This window comes from Stomoxys calcitrans, chromosome 2, assembly GCF_963082655.1.
Source record: "Stomoxys calcitrans chromosome 2, idStoCalc2.1, whole genome shotgun sequence".
Lineage (NCBI taxonomy): Eukaryota > Metazoa > Arthropoda > Insecta > Diptera > Muscidae > Stomoxys > Stomoxys calcitrans.
This window is the reverse complement of record NC_081553.1, coordinates 55,642,823-55,659,807: the sequence shown is the minus strand read 5'-3', so window position 1 is coordinate 55,659,807 and position 16,985 is coordinate 55,642,823. Positions and strand designations below refer to the sequence as shown.

Below are 16,985 nucleotides of genomic sequence, written 5' to 3'. Positions count from 1 at the left end.
CCAAAATACACCACCCAAAATCAAAAGGACAATATGGGTATCAAATGAAAAGTATGCGGAAGTAGATAACAAATCTGGCATACAAATTCATGTGAAGTATAGAGGGTTACTCGACCCCCACAAAAACGCCCAAAAAGGGCACATTAGCCAATCATGAATATATGGGACTCTGTTTGTTTGTTCCGAAATGTTTGCATATTGTGTAGGGTGGTCTGGAAGGAAACATAGGCTATGAAATTTTTCGATATTGGAAGGGGGATTGGACCCTCCCCCTTATGCTAAAAACTATATCCAAAATCAAAAGTGGACCGATCGAGACAATATAGGTATCAATTGAAAGGTATTGGAAAGTAGAATACGAATATGATATTAAAATTTGAGTTTAAGTACCCATTGGGCCGTCCAAACCCCGAAACTCACCCAAACAGACATATTAGACGTTCATTTCAATATGGAGCTCAAACGAAAGGTATTTGGGAGTAGATTTCGAATCTGACATACGAATCTGGCATAGGTTGGTCTGGAAGGCAATCTAAGCTACATAATTTTTCGGTATCGGAAGGGGGACGGACCCTCCCCCTTATGCCAAAAACTACATCCAAAATCAAAAGTGGACCGATCGAGACAATATAGGTATCAAATGCAAGGTATTGGAAAGTAGAATACGAATATGGTATTAAAATTTGAGTTTAAGTATCCATCGGGCCGCCCCACCCAAAATTCCCCAAAAAGACATATTAGACGTTCATTTCAATATGGAGCTCAAACGAAAGGTATTTGGGAGTAGATTCCGAATCTAGCATAAAAAATCAAATCGAAGTATAGGAGGTCACGCCACCCCTCAAAAACGCCATTAGACCCATTATGACTATATGATACGAATAGGGTATTAAAATTTTGAGTCTAGGAACCCATCGGGCCGCCCCAACCCCTAAACTCCCCCAAACAGACATATTAGACGTTCATTGCAATATGGAGCTCAAACGAAAGGTAATTGGGAGTAGATTTCGAATCTAGCATAACAAATCAAATCGAAGTATATGGGGGTCACGCCACCCCTCAAAAACGACACTAGACTCATTATGACTATATGATACTTGACTGAACCACCGTCATAGGCTGCAATGGCACGAATTCGATATCCGCATTCAGGGCAAAGTGTCCCCACCCTAAAAAAGATATTAGAAAGTTAAAGAAGGCGCAGCGGAGCGGGCCCGGTTCGGCTAGTAATAACATAAAACTAACGATAAAAAATAAATTTATTAAAGAAATTTAAAAAAATTGATAATTATTTAAAAATTAATTAAAACTTAAAAAAAAATATTTATTCTCTTGTCAATGTAATGCTTTTCACGATTTTAATGGTTTTATAGTGCAAGTCGAATTGAGGGCGCTTTCTCTCCTTCTCTCAATAAGTGCCACACTTTTTTAACGGATTCATTTTCGAACCCAAAGGACACTGAAAAGCCTCCGAAAATTCCCTAAAGTTGGTCAATGGTACATAGACACGCAATTCATCAGGAGCATGATTATCATTCTGAACGATCATAGAACGCAACGGCTCATATGTATCGGCACACCATGTTTGGCCATAATAGATGAAGAACAACTGATCTGTGGTATAATTCAAAGCGGGCAAAGTTTCCAAATCCAATTCAGCCTGAGTGCGTCTCTTATCCTCACGCCAACGACGATAGGTATGCAGGGCCAATAGAATGCCTCCTATATCAGCCTCATTCTCATCCTGATCACCCAAGAACAGAGCATTGCCACCGAAAGTGTGATTACGATATTGCTCCTGCAGACATTCGTTACGTTCTTGGTAGACTTTTTCTAAGTCATCATTGCCTTGGCCGTTATACTGACCCAGGCGATCGAAATGACGGCCGCCACCACTAAAGCCATGAAGAATTTCGTGGCCCAACACAACGCCTAGACGGGACATTTTCAGCACAAGCGGATAGTGTTTGGCATAGAAGTAGGGAGTGTGTAGCACGGTAACGGGTAACAAAATGGCATTTCCCACTAGTGAATAAACCGGAGTGCTCATGGTCAAATGCTGATCCATAGAGGGTGCCTGATTCAATAAAGCCCTATTGCGGGCTGCTCTAAAAGTCTTCAAAGACTTGAGATTTTCCACATAGTTGGCATGGCTGGTAATGACCAAGCCATCATACAACTCGGCCAATGTACCATCCTGGAATGAGGGCACCAACATTTGCACCCAATGCCATTTTTCCAAAGCACTTTCACGTGTCTCATCATCAAACCAGCTGAGATTCCTAGACTCAAGTAATAAACCCAAAGACATTTTTATGTCCTGCCATATGTCGGCCACCCCTTGCTCGGCATTTCTCAAATTGTATTTGCGATAGTACATGAAACTCATCACATCCGGAAAATTCTCCTTAATCTTATTCAGGCAATATGCTCTGAGTGTACTCTGGGTCAGTGGCCAAATTTCATGGAATTCCATGAAAACATGAAGGTAAATGAACAGGGCCACCACTTGGCGTGGAGTTTTGTTGAGTAGATGCACAAGGGATTGCAAATGTTTTGGACGATAGATAATGTCACCATTGGGCACCGAACCATAGGACATCTTAAAGAACTGCCTCAAGTCGATTTCGTTGGCATAGTCCTCAATTAACTTTTCAATTTTTATCACGCTGTAGTGGTCGATCTCTGCGGCAATGTTCCACAGGGCTTGGTGGAATTCAAATATCTCTTGGTGGAACTTGGCCGCCTTATAGAAATCCATCTGAAGAAAGTATTGCAAAATAATATTTGTCATGTAGGGATCCGGCATGGTGGGCTTATCAACAACAAGGATGATGGCATGAGCATCCTTGTCACTGATATCAGATTGGATTTTATAACCCAGAATAGTGGTAAGTCCATACTTGTAGGAGATGTGTGCCACAGTTTCCAGCCAATTGAATTCCTCCCCCACCTCCTCCTCGTCCTCGTCCTCCTCTGGCCAAGAATCATAGCTCAGCATAGCTGGATTATCAAAGAACTCATTCGCTATGGACATAATCTGCTGCCCATAGACAGTTGCATTCAGCGGATAGTTAGCCATGCAAGATTTATAGAAATTTTTCATATTCAACTCGGCTGCAGTATCCGTTTCATCCTCTGTGGTCAAGAGACGAGGCAGATTGCGATCTATCATATTGGTAGCAATATTATAGGCTCGGGTTTTTGTAATAGCTGCAGTGGCCGGATGATGGGTTCTCCAATTGCCGCAGACAAATTCAAAGAAATCATCACAAGGCTCCACCGACTCGTTCATATATTTGCGTATTTGTTGAGATTTGGCATTGCGTGCAGATTCCAACCATTCTCGATTGCTAAGCTTTTCATCTGCAGTCAGGACCAATGTGGGGGTTAACGCCACAAAAACACTAACAATTGTAACAGCAATCGAATATTTTGACAACATGCCAGAGAAGGTGTTGCGTCTCAAAAACTTTAGCAAACGCGACAAGAAGGCGAAAAGAACTAAAGCAGACAAAATGCTAATGAAATATTTTTAAAGATTTATTTTTGGCTATTTCTTATCAAAATTGTTTTATTTATAACAACACTTGTATGTTCTTGTGACATCTGTAACCCCGCTTGTGTGTTTGAATAGCTTAGCCGGACTAAATTTTGGCTTGCCTGCCATTATTGATGGCATAGGTTACTGTGTACGCACATGTCACTGAATGTCTGGTTTCATATCTCTGGTTTCTCTCTACCTAGAATCCTCTCTTTTGTCCCTATGGGATTGGTACTTGGTACGAGATGTACGCTTATGCCCTTTGGCATCTACACCAAGTCTGGCTTACTTAGATGCATAAAATCTTCAAATCACAAAGCACCGATGGCCAAACCATTTTTACCCTTCAACAGTCTATTATACCCACCTACTTAGGAAAGAGGGTTTATTCATATAGTCATTCCGTTTGCTAACATATCGATATATTCATTTTCGACCCTACAAAGTATATGTATATTTTGATCATAGATTAGTCAAATACTTGACCCAACTTGTAAAGGGTGATTTTTTAAGAAAGTTATTGGAAAAAACCAAACAAAAAGGAGTTAAGATCGGCCGGGCCGTACTTTGGATCGACTGAACTGATTACTTTGAAATCTCCACAGATTATGTAGGTTGGCCTAGAAGGAAACATAGGCTTTATAATTTTTTGATATCAGGAGGGGGCGGACCCTCCCCCTTAAACCAAAGGTACTACCCAAAAATAAAAGTGGACCGATCGGAACAATATGGGATTCAAATGAAAGGTATTCAAGAGTAGAGTACGAATTTCATAATAAAAGTTGGATCTAAGTACCTGGGGGGCCGCCCCAGCCCCAAAACCCCCTTAAAATAGGTTCATTTGACGATCATGACAATATGGGATTCAAATGAGAGATATTCGGGAGTAGATTACAAATATGGTCACGAACTAGAAAAAGGCTTTAAAATTTGTTGATAACGGAAGGGGGCGGACCCTCCACCGTTACCCCAAAAACACCATCCAAAATCAAAAGTTGACCGATAAGGACAATATGGGTATCAAATGAAAAGTATGCGGGAGTAGATAACGAATCTGGCATACAAATCCATGTCGAAGTATAGGGGCTTACCCACCCCCACAAAAACGCCCAAAATGGGCACATTGGCCAATCACGGATATATGGGACTCAGTTTGTTTGTTCCGTATAGACTGAAAAACGGCAGAATCGATTTTCTCGAAATTTTCGCTTATAGGTTGGGTGGTCTGGCAAGAAACATAGGATTATATAATTTTTCGATATCGGACGGAGAACGGACCCTCCCCCTTATGCCAAAAACACAACCCAAAATCAAAATGTATCAAATAAAAAGTTTTGGAGAGTAGAATACGAAAAAGGTATTCAAATTTGTGTCTAGGTACCCATCGGGCCGCCCCAACGCCAAAACTCCCCCAAACAGACATATTTGAGTTCATTTCAATATGGGGCTTAAATGAAAGATATTCGAGAGTAGATTTCGAATCTGGCATACAAAATCAGAGCGAAGTATAGGGAGTTACGCAATCCCTCAAAAACGCCATTAAACCCATAATGACTATATGATACTTGGCTGAGCCGATTTTCTTAAAATGTTCATAGTTTGTGTTCGTTTGTCTGGAAGGAAACATTGCCTATATAATTTTTAGATATCGGGTGGAGGCGGGCCCTCAAACTTACCCCAAAAACGCCACCCATATCCGAAAGTGATACGATAGGCACATCAAGAGTATCAAATGTATTAAAATTTGGGTCCAAGTACCCAGCGGGCCACCCCCAAAACTCCTCTAAACAGATATTTTCGAAGTTCATGTCAATATGGGACTCAAATGAAAAGTACTAATCAGTAGATTACAAATATAGCATAAAACATTAGGTCCAAGTAATGGGAGGTCGCCCACCCCCAAATACCCTCAAATGGGCATATTAGTCGACCATGGCTTTATGGGACTCAAATGAAAGGTATTTGGAAGTAGATTACGAATATGACATTACAATTTGCGTTCAAGTGGCTTTTCCTCCTAAAGATACGTCAAATTAGTTATTTGACCAATTATAACCATATGGGACTCAAATGAAAGGTATTTTAAAGTAGAAAACGAATTTGATATTAAATTTTGGAGCCAAGTGTTTTGGGGTACGCCCTAAGCACCCTCTAAAATGAACTTCATTTCGTTGGTAATAAAGAACGAATTTGATATCTATTTGCAGTGCAAAGTGCCGGTGGCCTCCCCCAGCCCCAAAACACCCTCTAAACAGTTCATATTTACCGGCCATGGCAATATGGGGCTCAAATTAAAGGGATTTGGAAGTGCAGCACGAATTTGATATCCATATTTGAGTCAAAATGTATGATATGCCATCCCTCCCCTATAAAGCACTTCTCATTACGTCAGGAACCGAGCCGGCCGAACTTCTCACACATCAATGATGATAAGGGAACTTTTTCTATAGCCAAGTTTGAACGGTGTCCCATAGTGCGACACCTCTTTGGGGAAAATTTTTTAAATGACCATGCATGGCATTGTACCTCGCAAGTGTCGCCAACCACCGCTCTATCTGGCGAGAGCCAGAATTCAAACGCAATCAGCGCATAGGCTACAATGGCACGAATTCGATATCCGCATTAAGGGCGAAGTGTCCCCACCCTAAAAAGATATCAGAGAGTTAAAGAAGGAGCAGTGGAGTGGTCCCGGTTCGGCTAGTATATAAAAATAAACCGATCTGAACCATACACGACACGGATGTCGAGAAGCCTAACAAAAGTCACTGTGTCAAATTTCAGTGAAATCGGATAATAAATGTGCCTTTTATGGGGCCAAGACTTTAAATCGAGATACCGGTCTATATGGCAGCTATATCGAAATCTAAACCGATCAGGGCCAAATTGAAAAAAAATGTCGAAGAGCCTAACACAACACACGGTCCTAAATTTCGGCGAAATCGGACAATAAATGCGCCATTTATGGTCCCAAAACCTTAAATCTAGAGATCGGTCTATATGACAGCTATATCCAAATCTGGGCCAAATTGATGAAGGATGTCGAAGGGCCTAACACAACTCACTGTCCCAAATTTCAGCAAAATCGGATAATAAATGTGGCTTTAATGGGCCTAAGACCCTAAATCGGCGGATCGGTCTATATGGGGGCTATATCAAGATATAGTCCGATATAGCCCAACTTCGAACTTAATCTTGCAAGTCCAGCTCTTGCATTTTGAGCGAAAAAAAAAGTTGGAAATCATCTCATGGGAGCGCTCACCATTCACAGTTACGTTACGATTCGAATCATCTTTGAAGAAGTACGGTCCAATGATGCCACCAGCCCATAAACCGCATCAAACTGTGACTTTTTCTGGATGCATTGTTAGCTCTTGCAATGCTTCTGGCTGATCTTCACTACAAAATCGACAATTCTGCTTATGTACCTACCCATTAAGCCAAAAATGAGCTTCGTCGTGGAAGCTCGCATTTCGCAGAGCACGCATTTTGATGATAAAATTCAGTAATTTGCAAGCGTTGTTCGTTTTTAAGACGATTCATGGCTAAAGTATAGACCAAACTGAAGATATGTGACAGCAAAACAAAACGAAACGAAATGTGCGTCAGCTGTTTAAGCCAAAATTGCAAATTTTGCCCATGAACTTCCACTAAGGAACGGGGGCAAACTTCTCACATATCAAGGAGTGCAGTCCGATTCAAGTTTAAACTCAATTATAAGGGGCCTCCTTTTTATAGCCGAGTCCGAACGGCGTGCCGCAGTGCGACACCTCTTTGGAAAGAAGTTTTACATGGCAAACTACCTCACAAATGTTGCCAGCATTAGGAGGGGAAAACCACCGCTGAAAATTTTTTCTGATGGTCTTGCCAGGATTCGAACCCAGGCGTTCAGCGTCATAGGCGGACATGCTAACCTCTGCGCTACGGTGGCCTCTGCGCTGGCTGTTTAAGCCAGTGTTGCCAAAAAGATAATAGCCAAAATTTATAAAAATTGATTTGCCCTACATTCGATTGCATGTAAAATTAGTGTTTCCTTATTTGTTCTTACAAAAAAAATTTACAATCAAACAAACTGCCGAACTGCAATAGGTCTGCAACATTAGATTTCAACATAGGTTCTATGTTTTGAAAGTAGTGCGTGGATTAGGTGGTGTAGGGTATTATAAAGACGGCTCCGATCGACTTTTGCATTTCCTTACTTGTTCTAATCTAGGTCTTTGCATGACTAACTGACTGATTGAGTGACAGATAAACTCCATGCCCAAACAGCTAAAGCTAGAGTCATAATTATTTGGTACGTATGTTGATCTTTGGTCACATGCATGGGATAAGACGGGGTTTGACGTTATTCGTACGCATGCAAAATGTATGAAATTGTGGATAGTTGAACAGCGTGTACGGAATGGGTACAAATTAAAAAGAATCTCGAAAAAAATGAGGTCTGGAGAAAGAAATCGCACCTCAAGTAGAGGAAATACACTGAATAAAAAAAAATTGCTTCAATCCCCAAATGAAATGGTATTTGGAAGAAAAATGCGAATATGACATAAAAAACGTCCTAAATTCGGCCAGGCTGAATCTTATATACCCTTCACCATGGTTCGCATTTGTCAAGTTCTTATGCCAATATCTCTTTTTATACAAACAAAGGATAATGGAAAAAATTTGATATGCTGTTGGAGCTATATAAAGTTATGGACCAACTTAGGTCATATTTAACACGATTGTAAAGGTCACACACGAAGCCGTTGTGCAAAATTTCAGCCAAATCGGATGAAAATTGCTCTCTCTAGAGGCTCAAACAGTATAATTGGGAGATCGGTTTATATTGGAGCTATATCAGGTAATGAACCGATTTAGACCATACTTGGCGCAGTTGTTAGAAGTTAGAGCAAAACACTCCATGTTAAACTGCAGCCAAATCGGATGTTAATTGCGCCCTCTAGCGGATTAAAGTTTATATGGGAGCTATATCTGGTTACGAACAGATTTAGATCATACTTAGCAGAGTTATTGATGGTGAAACCAAAACACTTCATACCAAATTTCAGCCAAATTGGATAATACTTGCGCCCTCTAGCGGCTCAAGAAGTCAACATCCGAGATCGGATTATATGGGAGCTACATCAGATTATGAACCGATTTGAGCCATACTTAGCAGAGTTTTTGATGGTCAAACCAAAACACTTCATGCAAAATTTCAGCCAAATTGGATAATATTGGCGCCCTCTAGCGGCTTAAGAAGCCAAAATCCGAGATCGGATTATATGGGAGCTACATCAGATTATGAACCGATTTCAGCCATAGTTAACCAGTTGTTAATGATCAAACTAAAACTTTTCCTTCAAAATTTCAGCAAAATCCAGTAACAATTGCGCCCTCTAGCGTCTAAAGAAGTCAAGATCCGAGATCGTTTTATATGGGAGTTATATTAGGTTGTGAACCGGTTTGAACCATACTTGGCAGAGTTGTTGATGGTCGAACTAAAATACTTCATGCAAAATTTCAGCCAAATCGAATAATAATTGCGCCCTCTAGCGGCTCAAGAAATCAAGATCCGAGATCGGATTATATGGGAGCTATATCAAGTTAGAAACCGATTTAGACCATGCTTGGCGCAGTTGTTAAAGATCAAACTAAAACACTTCATTCAAAAATTTCAGCAAAATATAATAATAATTGCGCCCTCTAGCGGTTAAAGAAGATCCGAGATCGGTTTATATGGGAGCTATATCTGGTTATGAACCGATAGAGACCATACTTGAAAAATGTGTTGGTTGTCAAATCGAAACACTTCAGACAAAATTTCAGCCAAATCGAATAAAAATTGCGCCCTCTAGAGGCTCACGATGTCAAGAACTGAAATCGGTTTATATGGGAGCTACGTCAGGTTATGAACCGATTTAAACCGCAGTTGTTAGAAATCAAAATAAACCACTTCATTCAAAAATTTTAGCCAAATCGGATAATAATTGCGCCCTCTAGCGGCTCAAGAAATCAAGATACGAAATCGATTTACTGGTGGGTGGGATAAGCACGCCCCAGAAAATGTTTGGGAACACAGATCAATATTTCGATGTGTTACAAACGGAATGATGAAATTAGTACTCCCCCATCCTATGGAAGAGGGTTTAAAAAAAGGTCCAAATTGTTGGGGGATCGTCCCACCGCCAAAGAGCCCCTCTCATACGGGCATCTTTGCCCATCATGGCTATATGGGACTCATATAAGAGAGTATATTACGAATGTGACTTCAAAATTTGTGTCAAAATATCTAGGTGGCGCTACCAGCAACGCTTCAAGTAGGTTTATAGACCCATTAAAGTAAGTGGGGGTCAAGCGATAGGTATTTTTGATTGGAGTGGGACATTCAAATTAGTGTTTAAGTGGCAAAAGAGTTGTGGCGCACAACCCTTTTATAGACGCCGTCACCAAATGGCTTCAAAGACCTATCATGTTAATATGGGATTGAAATGTGATATCTTTATTCTGGTGATATATCTAGAAAACCACTTGACTCCATGGCGTTCGATCAATCATAATGACCTAATAGGACACTGTGTGATGTAATAAATGTAGGCCATCATACCCACCTTCACATATGGTAGAGTTTGGCTTCATTTTGTGATATCCGAGAGGGGGCATACCCTCCCCCTGACCGCAAATTTCAAAAATGCCAGATCTCAGAGATTTGTGCGGGTCGTCCCATGCTAAAATTATACACCAAATGCACATGTACACCGGGACTCAAACAAAAATTTTAGTCGATTCCTGGAGAATGGACCCACGCCAAAATTATGCTCCAATGTGCCCCTTTTTCAAAATTGGACCATGTCAAAAATGGGCCGAAAACACTTGAAGCATTGAGTGCCACGTCGTACGTTTAGATACAACACCTAACCCGTCGAGGGGTTTTACTTATAGCCTGTAGTTCTTTTGTATATGAGACTGGGTGAAATTTTTTGCGATTTTTTACCCTCCACCATAGGATGGGGGTATAGTAATTTCGTCATTCTGTTTGTAACTACTCGAAATATTCGCCTCAGACCCCATCGTAACATTTTATGTCGATCTAGCCATGTCCATCCGTCTGTCCGTCCGTCCGTCTGTCTGTCGAAAGCACGCTAATTTCCGAAGGAGTAAAGCTAGCCGCTAGAAATTTTGCACAAATATTAGTATAGGTCAGTTGGGATTGTAAATGGGCCATATCGGCCCATGTTTTGACATAGCTGCTATATAAACCGATCTTGGGTCTTGACTTCTTGAGTCTCTAGAGGGCGCAATTCTTCTCCGATTTCACTGAAATTTTGCACGTGGTGTGTTGGCATCACTTCCAACAACTGCGCTAAGTGTGGTTTGAATCGATCCATGTTTTGATATAGCTGCCATATAAACCGATCTTGGGTCTTGGGTTATTGAGCCTCTAGAGGGCGCAATTCTTATCCGATTGGAATGAAATTTTCCACGACGTGTTTTGTTATGATATCCAACAATTGTGCCAAGTATGGTTCAAATCGGTTTATAACCTGATATAGCTGTCCTATAAACCGGTCTTGGGTCTTGACTTCTTGAGCCTCTAGAGGGCGCAATTTCTATCCTATTTGAATGAATTTTTGCAGTAAATGGGCCATAGCGGTCCATGTTTTGACATAGCTGCCATATATACCGATCTTGGGTCTTGACTTCTTAAGTCTCTAGAGGGCGCAATTTCTATCCTATTTGAATGAATTTTTGCACGACGTATTTTGTTATGATATCTAATAACTGTGCCAAGTATGGTTCAAATCGGTTCATAACCTGATGTAGCTGTCATATAAACAGATCTGGGGACTTGAACTTCTAGAGGGCGCAATTCCTATCCGATTTGGCTGAAATTTTGCATGACGTGTTTTGATTGGAATGAACTTTTGCACGACGTGTTTTGTTAACAAAACACGTCGTGCAAAAGTTCATTCCAATCAAAACACGTCATGCAAAATTTCAGCCAAATCGGATAGGAATTGCGCCCTCTAGAAGTTCAAGTCCCCAGATCTGTTTATATGACAGCTACATCAGGTTCAAATCGGTTTATAACCTAATATAGCTGTCATATAAACCGATCTTGGGTCTTGACTTCTTGAGCCTCTAGAGGGCGCAATTCTTATCCGATTGGAATGAAATTTTGCACGACGTGTTTTGTTATGATATCCAACAATTGTGCCAAGTATGGTTCAAATCGGTTTATAACCTAATATAGCTGTCATATAAACCGATCTTGGGTCTTGACTTCTTGAACTTCTAGAGGGCGCAATTCCTATCCGATTTGGCTGAAATTTTGCATGACGTATTTTATTATGACTTTCAACAACCAAATAAGGTTCCAATCGGTTCAAGAATCCTTTACTAAATGTTCTCGCAAAAGCATGCATGGGTCTAGGATAATTTTTTTAAGTTTTATTAAGTGAAAAATGGCCTTCGGGGAAGGTTTTTGACGAAACCGCTTGGCACTCAATGTGTTAATTTTTGAAATTTTGTATGCATCAAGTATTCCTTGTAAAAAAAAAATAAACTCTTCTTCAGCTTAAATAACATTTTTGAGATATAATTTTTTTTATTAATTTATGGAATTTCTGCAAAAAAAAATTTCAATAAATTTTACATTTTTTTGCAGGGTTCATGCCACTACCCTTGGGGCAATTGAAAACCTTTGAGAACTCTTCAAAATTCGACAAGGGCCCAATGACACGAAACCTATCGGGCACATGGGAATCGGTGGATTCCTGAAATTTACGATATAAGGGATTAACATCACCACACCACAACTGGCCATAGCTAATGAAAAATAATTTTTTATCCTCAAATTGCAAACCAGGCATTGTCTCCCTAACATCGTTGTTATCCTCCTTCACAGCATTCTCATACCATTTCAAATAGGCTGCATAGGCCATGCGTACACCACCATTATCGGCTATATTTTCACCCTGGGCAGGCATATCAGGTAAATGTTTGCCCTGAAACACAAATTCCTGATATTGGCTGTTGAAACATTGGGAACGCAATTGAAAATTTTCCGCAGACTCTGTATCCCACCAGGTTAGACTATTGCCTTGTAGATCATGATTGCGCCCAGTATCATCAAAGCCATGTATCAGCTCATGGGCCAAAAGTGCTCCCAGAACACCAAAATTAAAGGCCTTGGCATAGTAGGTGGACCAAACATAATTCGGTTGCAGCATGGCCACCGGCAGCTTGACTACATTTTCTATTAAAATATTAGCGGGCGAGGTGGAAAGTTGTTCACCCAAATCTAGGGGCTCAGGCGGATCATTGATGGCCTCACGATTTTGTTGGGCCCCCAGGGAGCGCAAAGATTTTAAATTTTCCAAATAGTCCTGCTCGTGCACTTGGAGATCTCTAAAGGCTGCTGAGAAATTGTAATTTTCATTTGAAACTATCTCCATATTCATGGCCTCCAGCTTTCTGATGGCATATTCTCGGGTAGAGGTTTTAATCCAAGGGTATTGCTCTGCAGATTCCAGAGATTTTTTAAAAGCTGATTTTATTGCCAGCCACATGTTGCCTATGCCCTGCTCCAGCTGCTTGCTGCTATAGTGGCGATATACCATGTTATCGAATATCTTGGAGAAATATCCCTTCATATTTGCCAGGCAGTTGGTGTGAAGTTCCTCTTTGGTCTGGGGCAGGCTGATGAAAAACTTCTCCACCAATTGATAGAAAATATAATTGGCCACTTTGCTTTTGGGAGTGGCTTTTAGGACTTTTATGAGATTTTCAATGTAATTGGGGCTATAGTAAACCTTCAAATCGGGCACAGATCCCATAGAAAGGTTTAACAATTTCTTGAAATCTATGTCAAGGCCATATTGCTGCTGCAATTCCTTCATTGTGGTTAAAGGAAGATTTTCTTGAAATTCTGCCACTGATTCAAAATCATCTATGCCTTGGGCCAGGGAAGTTTCAAAGTCTACTATCTCCTGGGCTGTTTGTAAGGCCCATTCCAAATCCATTTGCAGAAATTCATTAAGTTTTGAGGCCACCGATAGTAGCAGAACTCTTAATAGAACTGCCTTGTCCTTATCTGCATCCAAATAGACGGATTTACTTTCCAAGCCCAATTCCTGTTGATTGATATACAAACGATTGACAGAATTATCGGCCAGGTCGACAGCAACTTCAGCTCCTGTTATGATGTCTATGCCATATTTATGTGATATTTCGCCCACGGTTTGTAGCCAATCAAAATTTTCTTCCTGTGACCATTTGGAGGTGCCCACCAAAGCAGGCATTTGTCCAAATTCTGCTATTATGGCCTTGAGCCTATTGGCATACTCCCCCTTTAGGCTGGGTAAATTCAAACAGGATTTATAGAAATCCTTAACCTTCCTATCAATTGCCGTATCTGGGGCAAGGGGTTGCTGCAAAAGCCTCATAATATTGGCATCCAAAACTTTTTGCAACATTTCCAACAGACCCGTGCTGACTTCATCTTCCAAGGCAGCCGAATGGTAGATATTCCAATTTCCACAAGTGAACTCATAAAAATCCTCACAAGGATCTGCGGATAAATTCATAAATTTTAACATTTCCATGGCCTTGGCTTGACGAATGGCCATTTCATTGGTCAGAGGCTTAGACAGTACCAATACCTGCATCAGTTGCATTAACAAAAATAAAATTCCACTTCGTTTGTTTAAAATTTTCATTTCTTTGGTTTAACTTGCAAGTGTTTGTTTCAAAATAACTCTATGAACTGAATATAATTTCGGCGTAATAACTGCCCATGAGACTTAATAATGGCCTGAAAAACACCCCAAACCACAAAATTAGCTGCAATTATCTAAAATTTGCCAACAAACAAAAAACAATTACATTTCGCAAACTGGTTCTTCCAATGAGACAAAAAAAAAATTCAAACTAAATTAGTCATGACATTGTAACAACAAATTCAAATGCCTAAATCTCAACAACAAATCAATAAAACCTAAAAAAATAAATTGAGTTTCATTAAAATACTAACCGAACCGGGCTCGCCCAGCTGCGCCTTCTTTAACTCTCCAAATATCTTTTTAGGGTGGGGGCACTTTGCCCTGAATGTGGATATCGAATTCGTGCCATTGTGGCCTATGACGCTGAACGCCTTCGAATACTGGCGAGAACATCGAACAAAGCGGTGTTTATCCTCTCTTAATGTTGGCGACATTTGCGAGGTACAATGCCATGCATGGTCATTTAAAATATTTTCTCCAAAGACGTGTCGCCCTGCGGGACGCCGTTCGGACTCGGCTATAAAAAAAGTTTCCTTATCATTGAATTCAAATCGAATCGGAGAGCACCTATTGAAGTATGAGAATGTGCCCCTTCTCGGTTCCTGGCGGTATTGTTCTTCCTAGGGTAATGTTCTCATTAGGGGAAGGATGGCACCTCAGTCATTTCGACTCTAATATGGATATCAAATTCGTGCTGCACTTCCAAATTCCTTTAACTTGAGTCCCATATTGCCATAACCGATAAATATGAACCGTTTGGAGGGTGTTTTGGGGCTGGGGAGGCCACCGGCACTTTGTTCCCTATGGAAACGAAATTCAGTTTAGGGGGTACTTTAGGGCGTTCCCTCAAAACACTTGGCTCCAAAATTGGATATCAAATTCGCTTTCTAATCTCAAATACCTTTCATTTGAGTCCCTTATTCTCATAATGGGTCAAATATCCCATTTGATGTATCTTTGGGAGGAAAGCGCCACCTAGACTCGAACCCAAATTTTAATGTCATATTCGTAATCTACACCCAAAAAACCTTTCATTTGAGTCCCATATAGCCATGGTCGACTAATATGCCCATTTGGGGGTTAGTTGGGGGTGGGCGACCTCCCATTACTTGGACCTAATGTTTTATGCCATATTTGTAATCTACTGCCTAATACTTTTCATTTGAGTCCCATATTGACATGAACTTCGATTATATCTTGAGGTTGGGGTGGGGGGGGGCCCCTGGACCCCCATTTTACTACCTTATTTGTTTTCTGGTCTCCAATACCTTTCATTTGATACCCTTATTGTGCCAATCGGACCATTTTTGGATATGGGTGGCTTTTTTGGGGTAAGGGATAGGGTCCGCCCCCACCCGATATCTTAAAATTATATAGCCTATGCTTCGTTCCAGGCAAATGTACACAATCTATGGAAATTTTAAGAAAATAGGTTCAGTCAAGTATTATATAGTCAAAATGGGTCTAATGGCGTTTTTAAAGGGTGGCGTGGGGCCCTCCGACACCACCCGATATCTAAAAATTATATGATCTATGCTTCCTTCCAGGCAAATGTACACAATCTATGAAAACTTAAAGAAAATCGGTTCAGCCAAGTATCATATAGTCATAATGGGTCTAATGGCGTTTTTAAAGGGTAGCATGGCCCTCTATACTTTTATCGGAATTTGTATTCTAGATTCGTAATGTACTCCCGAATACCTTTCATTTGAGCCCCATATTGAAATGAACGCCCAATATGTCTGTTTGGGGGAGTTTTGGCGTTGGGGCGGCCGGATTGGTACTTAGACTCAAATTTTAATACCCTATTGGTATTCTACTCTCCAATACCTTTCATTTGATACCTACATTGACCCGATCGGTCCACTTTTGATTTTGGGTTGTGTATTTGGCATAAGGGGGAGGGTCCGTTCCCCTTCCGAAGCCGAAAAATTATATAGCCTATGTTTCCTTCCAGACCAACTTACACAATATGCGAAAATTTCGAGAAAATCAGTTCTGCCGTTTTTCAGTCAATACGGAACAAACAAACCGAGTCCCATATATCAAAGATTGGCTTATGTGCCCATTTTGGGCGTTTTTGTGGGGGTGGGGTGACCCCCTATACTTCGGCATGAATTTGTATGGCAGATTCGTTATGTACTCCCTCATACTTTTCATTTTATACCCATATTGGCCTTATCGGTTCACTTTTGATTTTGGGTGATGTTTTAGAGGGGAAAGGGTCCGCCCCCTTCTGTTATCAACAAATTATAAAGCCTATACCCACTTCGTGACCATATTCGCAATCTACTCCCGCATACCTTTCATTTGAGTCCCATATTGTCATGATCATCAAATGAACCTATTTTAAGGGGTTTTAAGACTGGGGCGGCCCCCCCAGGTACTTGGACCCAACTTTTATTATGAAATTCGTACTCTACTCTTGAATACCTATCATTTGAATCCCATATTGTCCCTATCGGTCCACTTTTATTTTTGGGTAGTACTTTTGTGGTAAGGGGAAGGGTCCGACCCCCTCCCGATATCAAAAAATTATTTAGCCTATAATTCCTTCCAGACCAACCCACACAAACTGTGAAAATTTCAAGGTAATCGGTTCTGCTGTTTTTGAGTCTATATGGAACAAACAAACCAACAAACAAACAAACACAAATGGAATTTTATTTATAAGAGAT

General features: G+C 40.6%; 2 protein-coding genes across 2 annotated transcripts; both read right to left on the bottom strand.

The window, feature by feature from the left end:
- Window positions 1-1,408: 1,408 nt before the first annotated feature.
- On the bottom strand, window positions 1,409-10,162 carry LOC131994667 (neprilysin-4-like). Its single transcript, XM_059361456.1, has 2 exons — window positions 10,135-10,162; window positions 1,409-3,504 (listed from the first exon to the last, which is right to left on the bottom strand). The coding sequence occupies exons 1-2, from the start codon at window positions 10,160-10,162 to the stop codon at window positions 1,409-1,411; spliced, it is 2,124 nt and encodes a 707-aa protein (XP_059217439.1).
- A 2,003-nt stretch (window positions 10,163-12,165) lies between these two features.
- On the bottom strand, window positions 12,166-14,244 carry LOC106096222 (neprilysin-4). Its single transcript, XM_013263866.2, has one exon. The coding sequence runs from the start codon at window positions 14,242-14,244 to the stop codon at window positions 12,166-12,168; it is 2,079 nt and encodes a 692-aa protein (XP_013119320.2).
- Between the last annotated feature and the right edge of the window lie 2,741 nt (window positions 14,245-16,985).

Coding starts and splice junctions, on each gene's coding strand:
- LOC131994667 (XM_059361456.1), bottom strand. CDS start 10,162: ATGAAGCCAAACTCTACCATATGTGAAG. Junction 3,505..10,134: donor AAACTCTACCATATGTGAAG/GTGGGTATGATG, acceptor TGTCTGCTTTAG/TTCTTTTCGCCTTCTTGTCG.
- LOC106096222 (XM_013263866.2), bottom strand. CDS start 14,244: ATGAAAATTTTAAACAAACGAAGTGGAATTTTATTTTTGTTAATGCAA.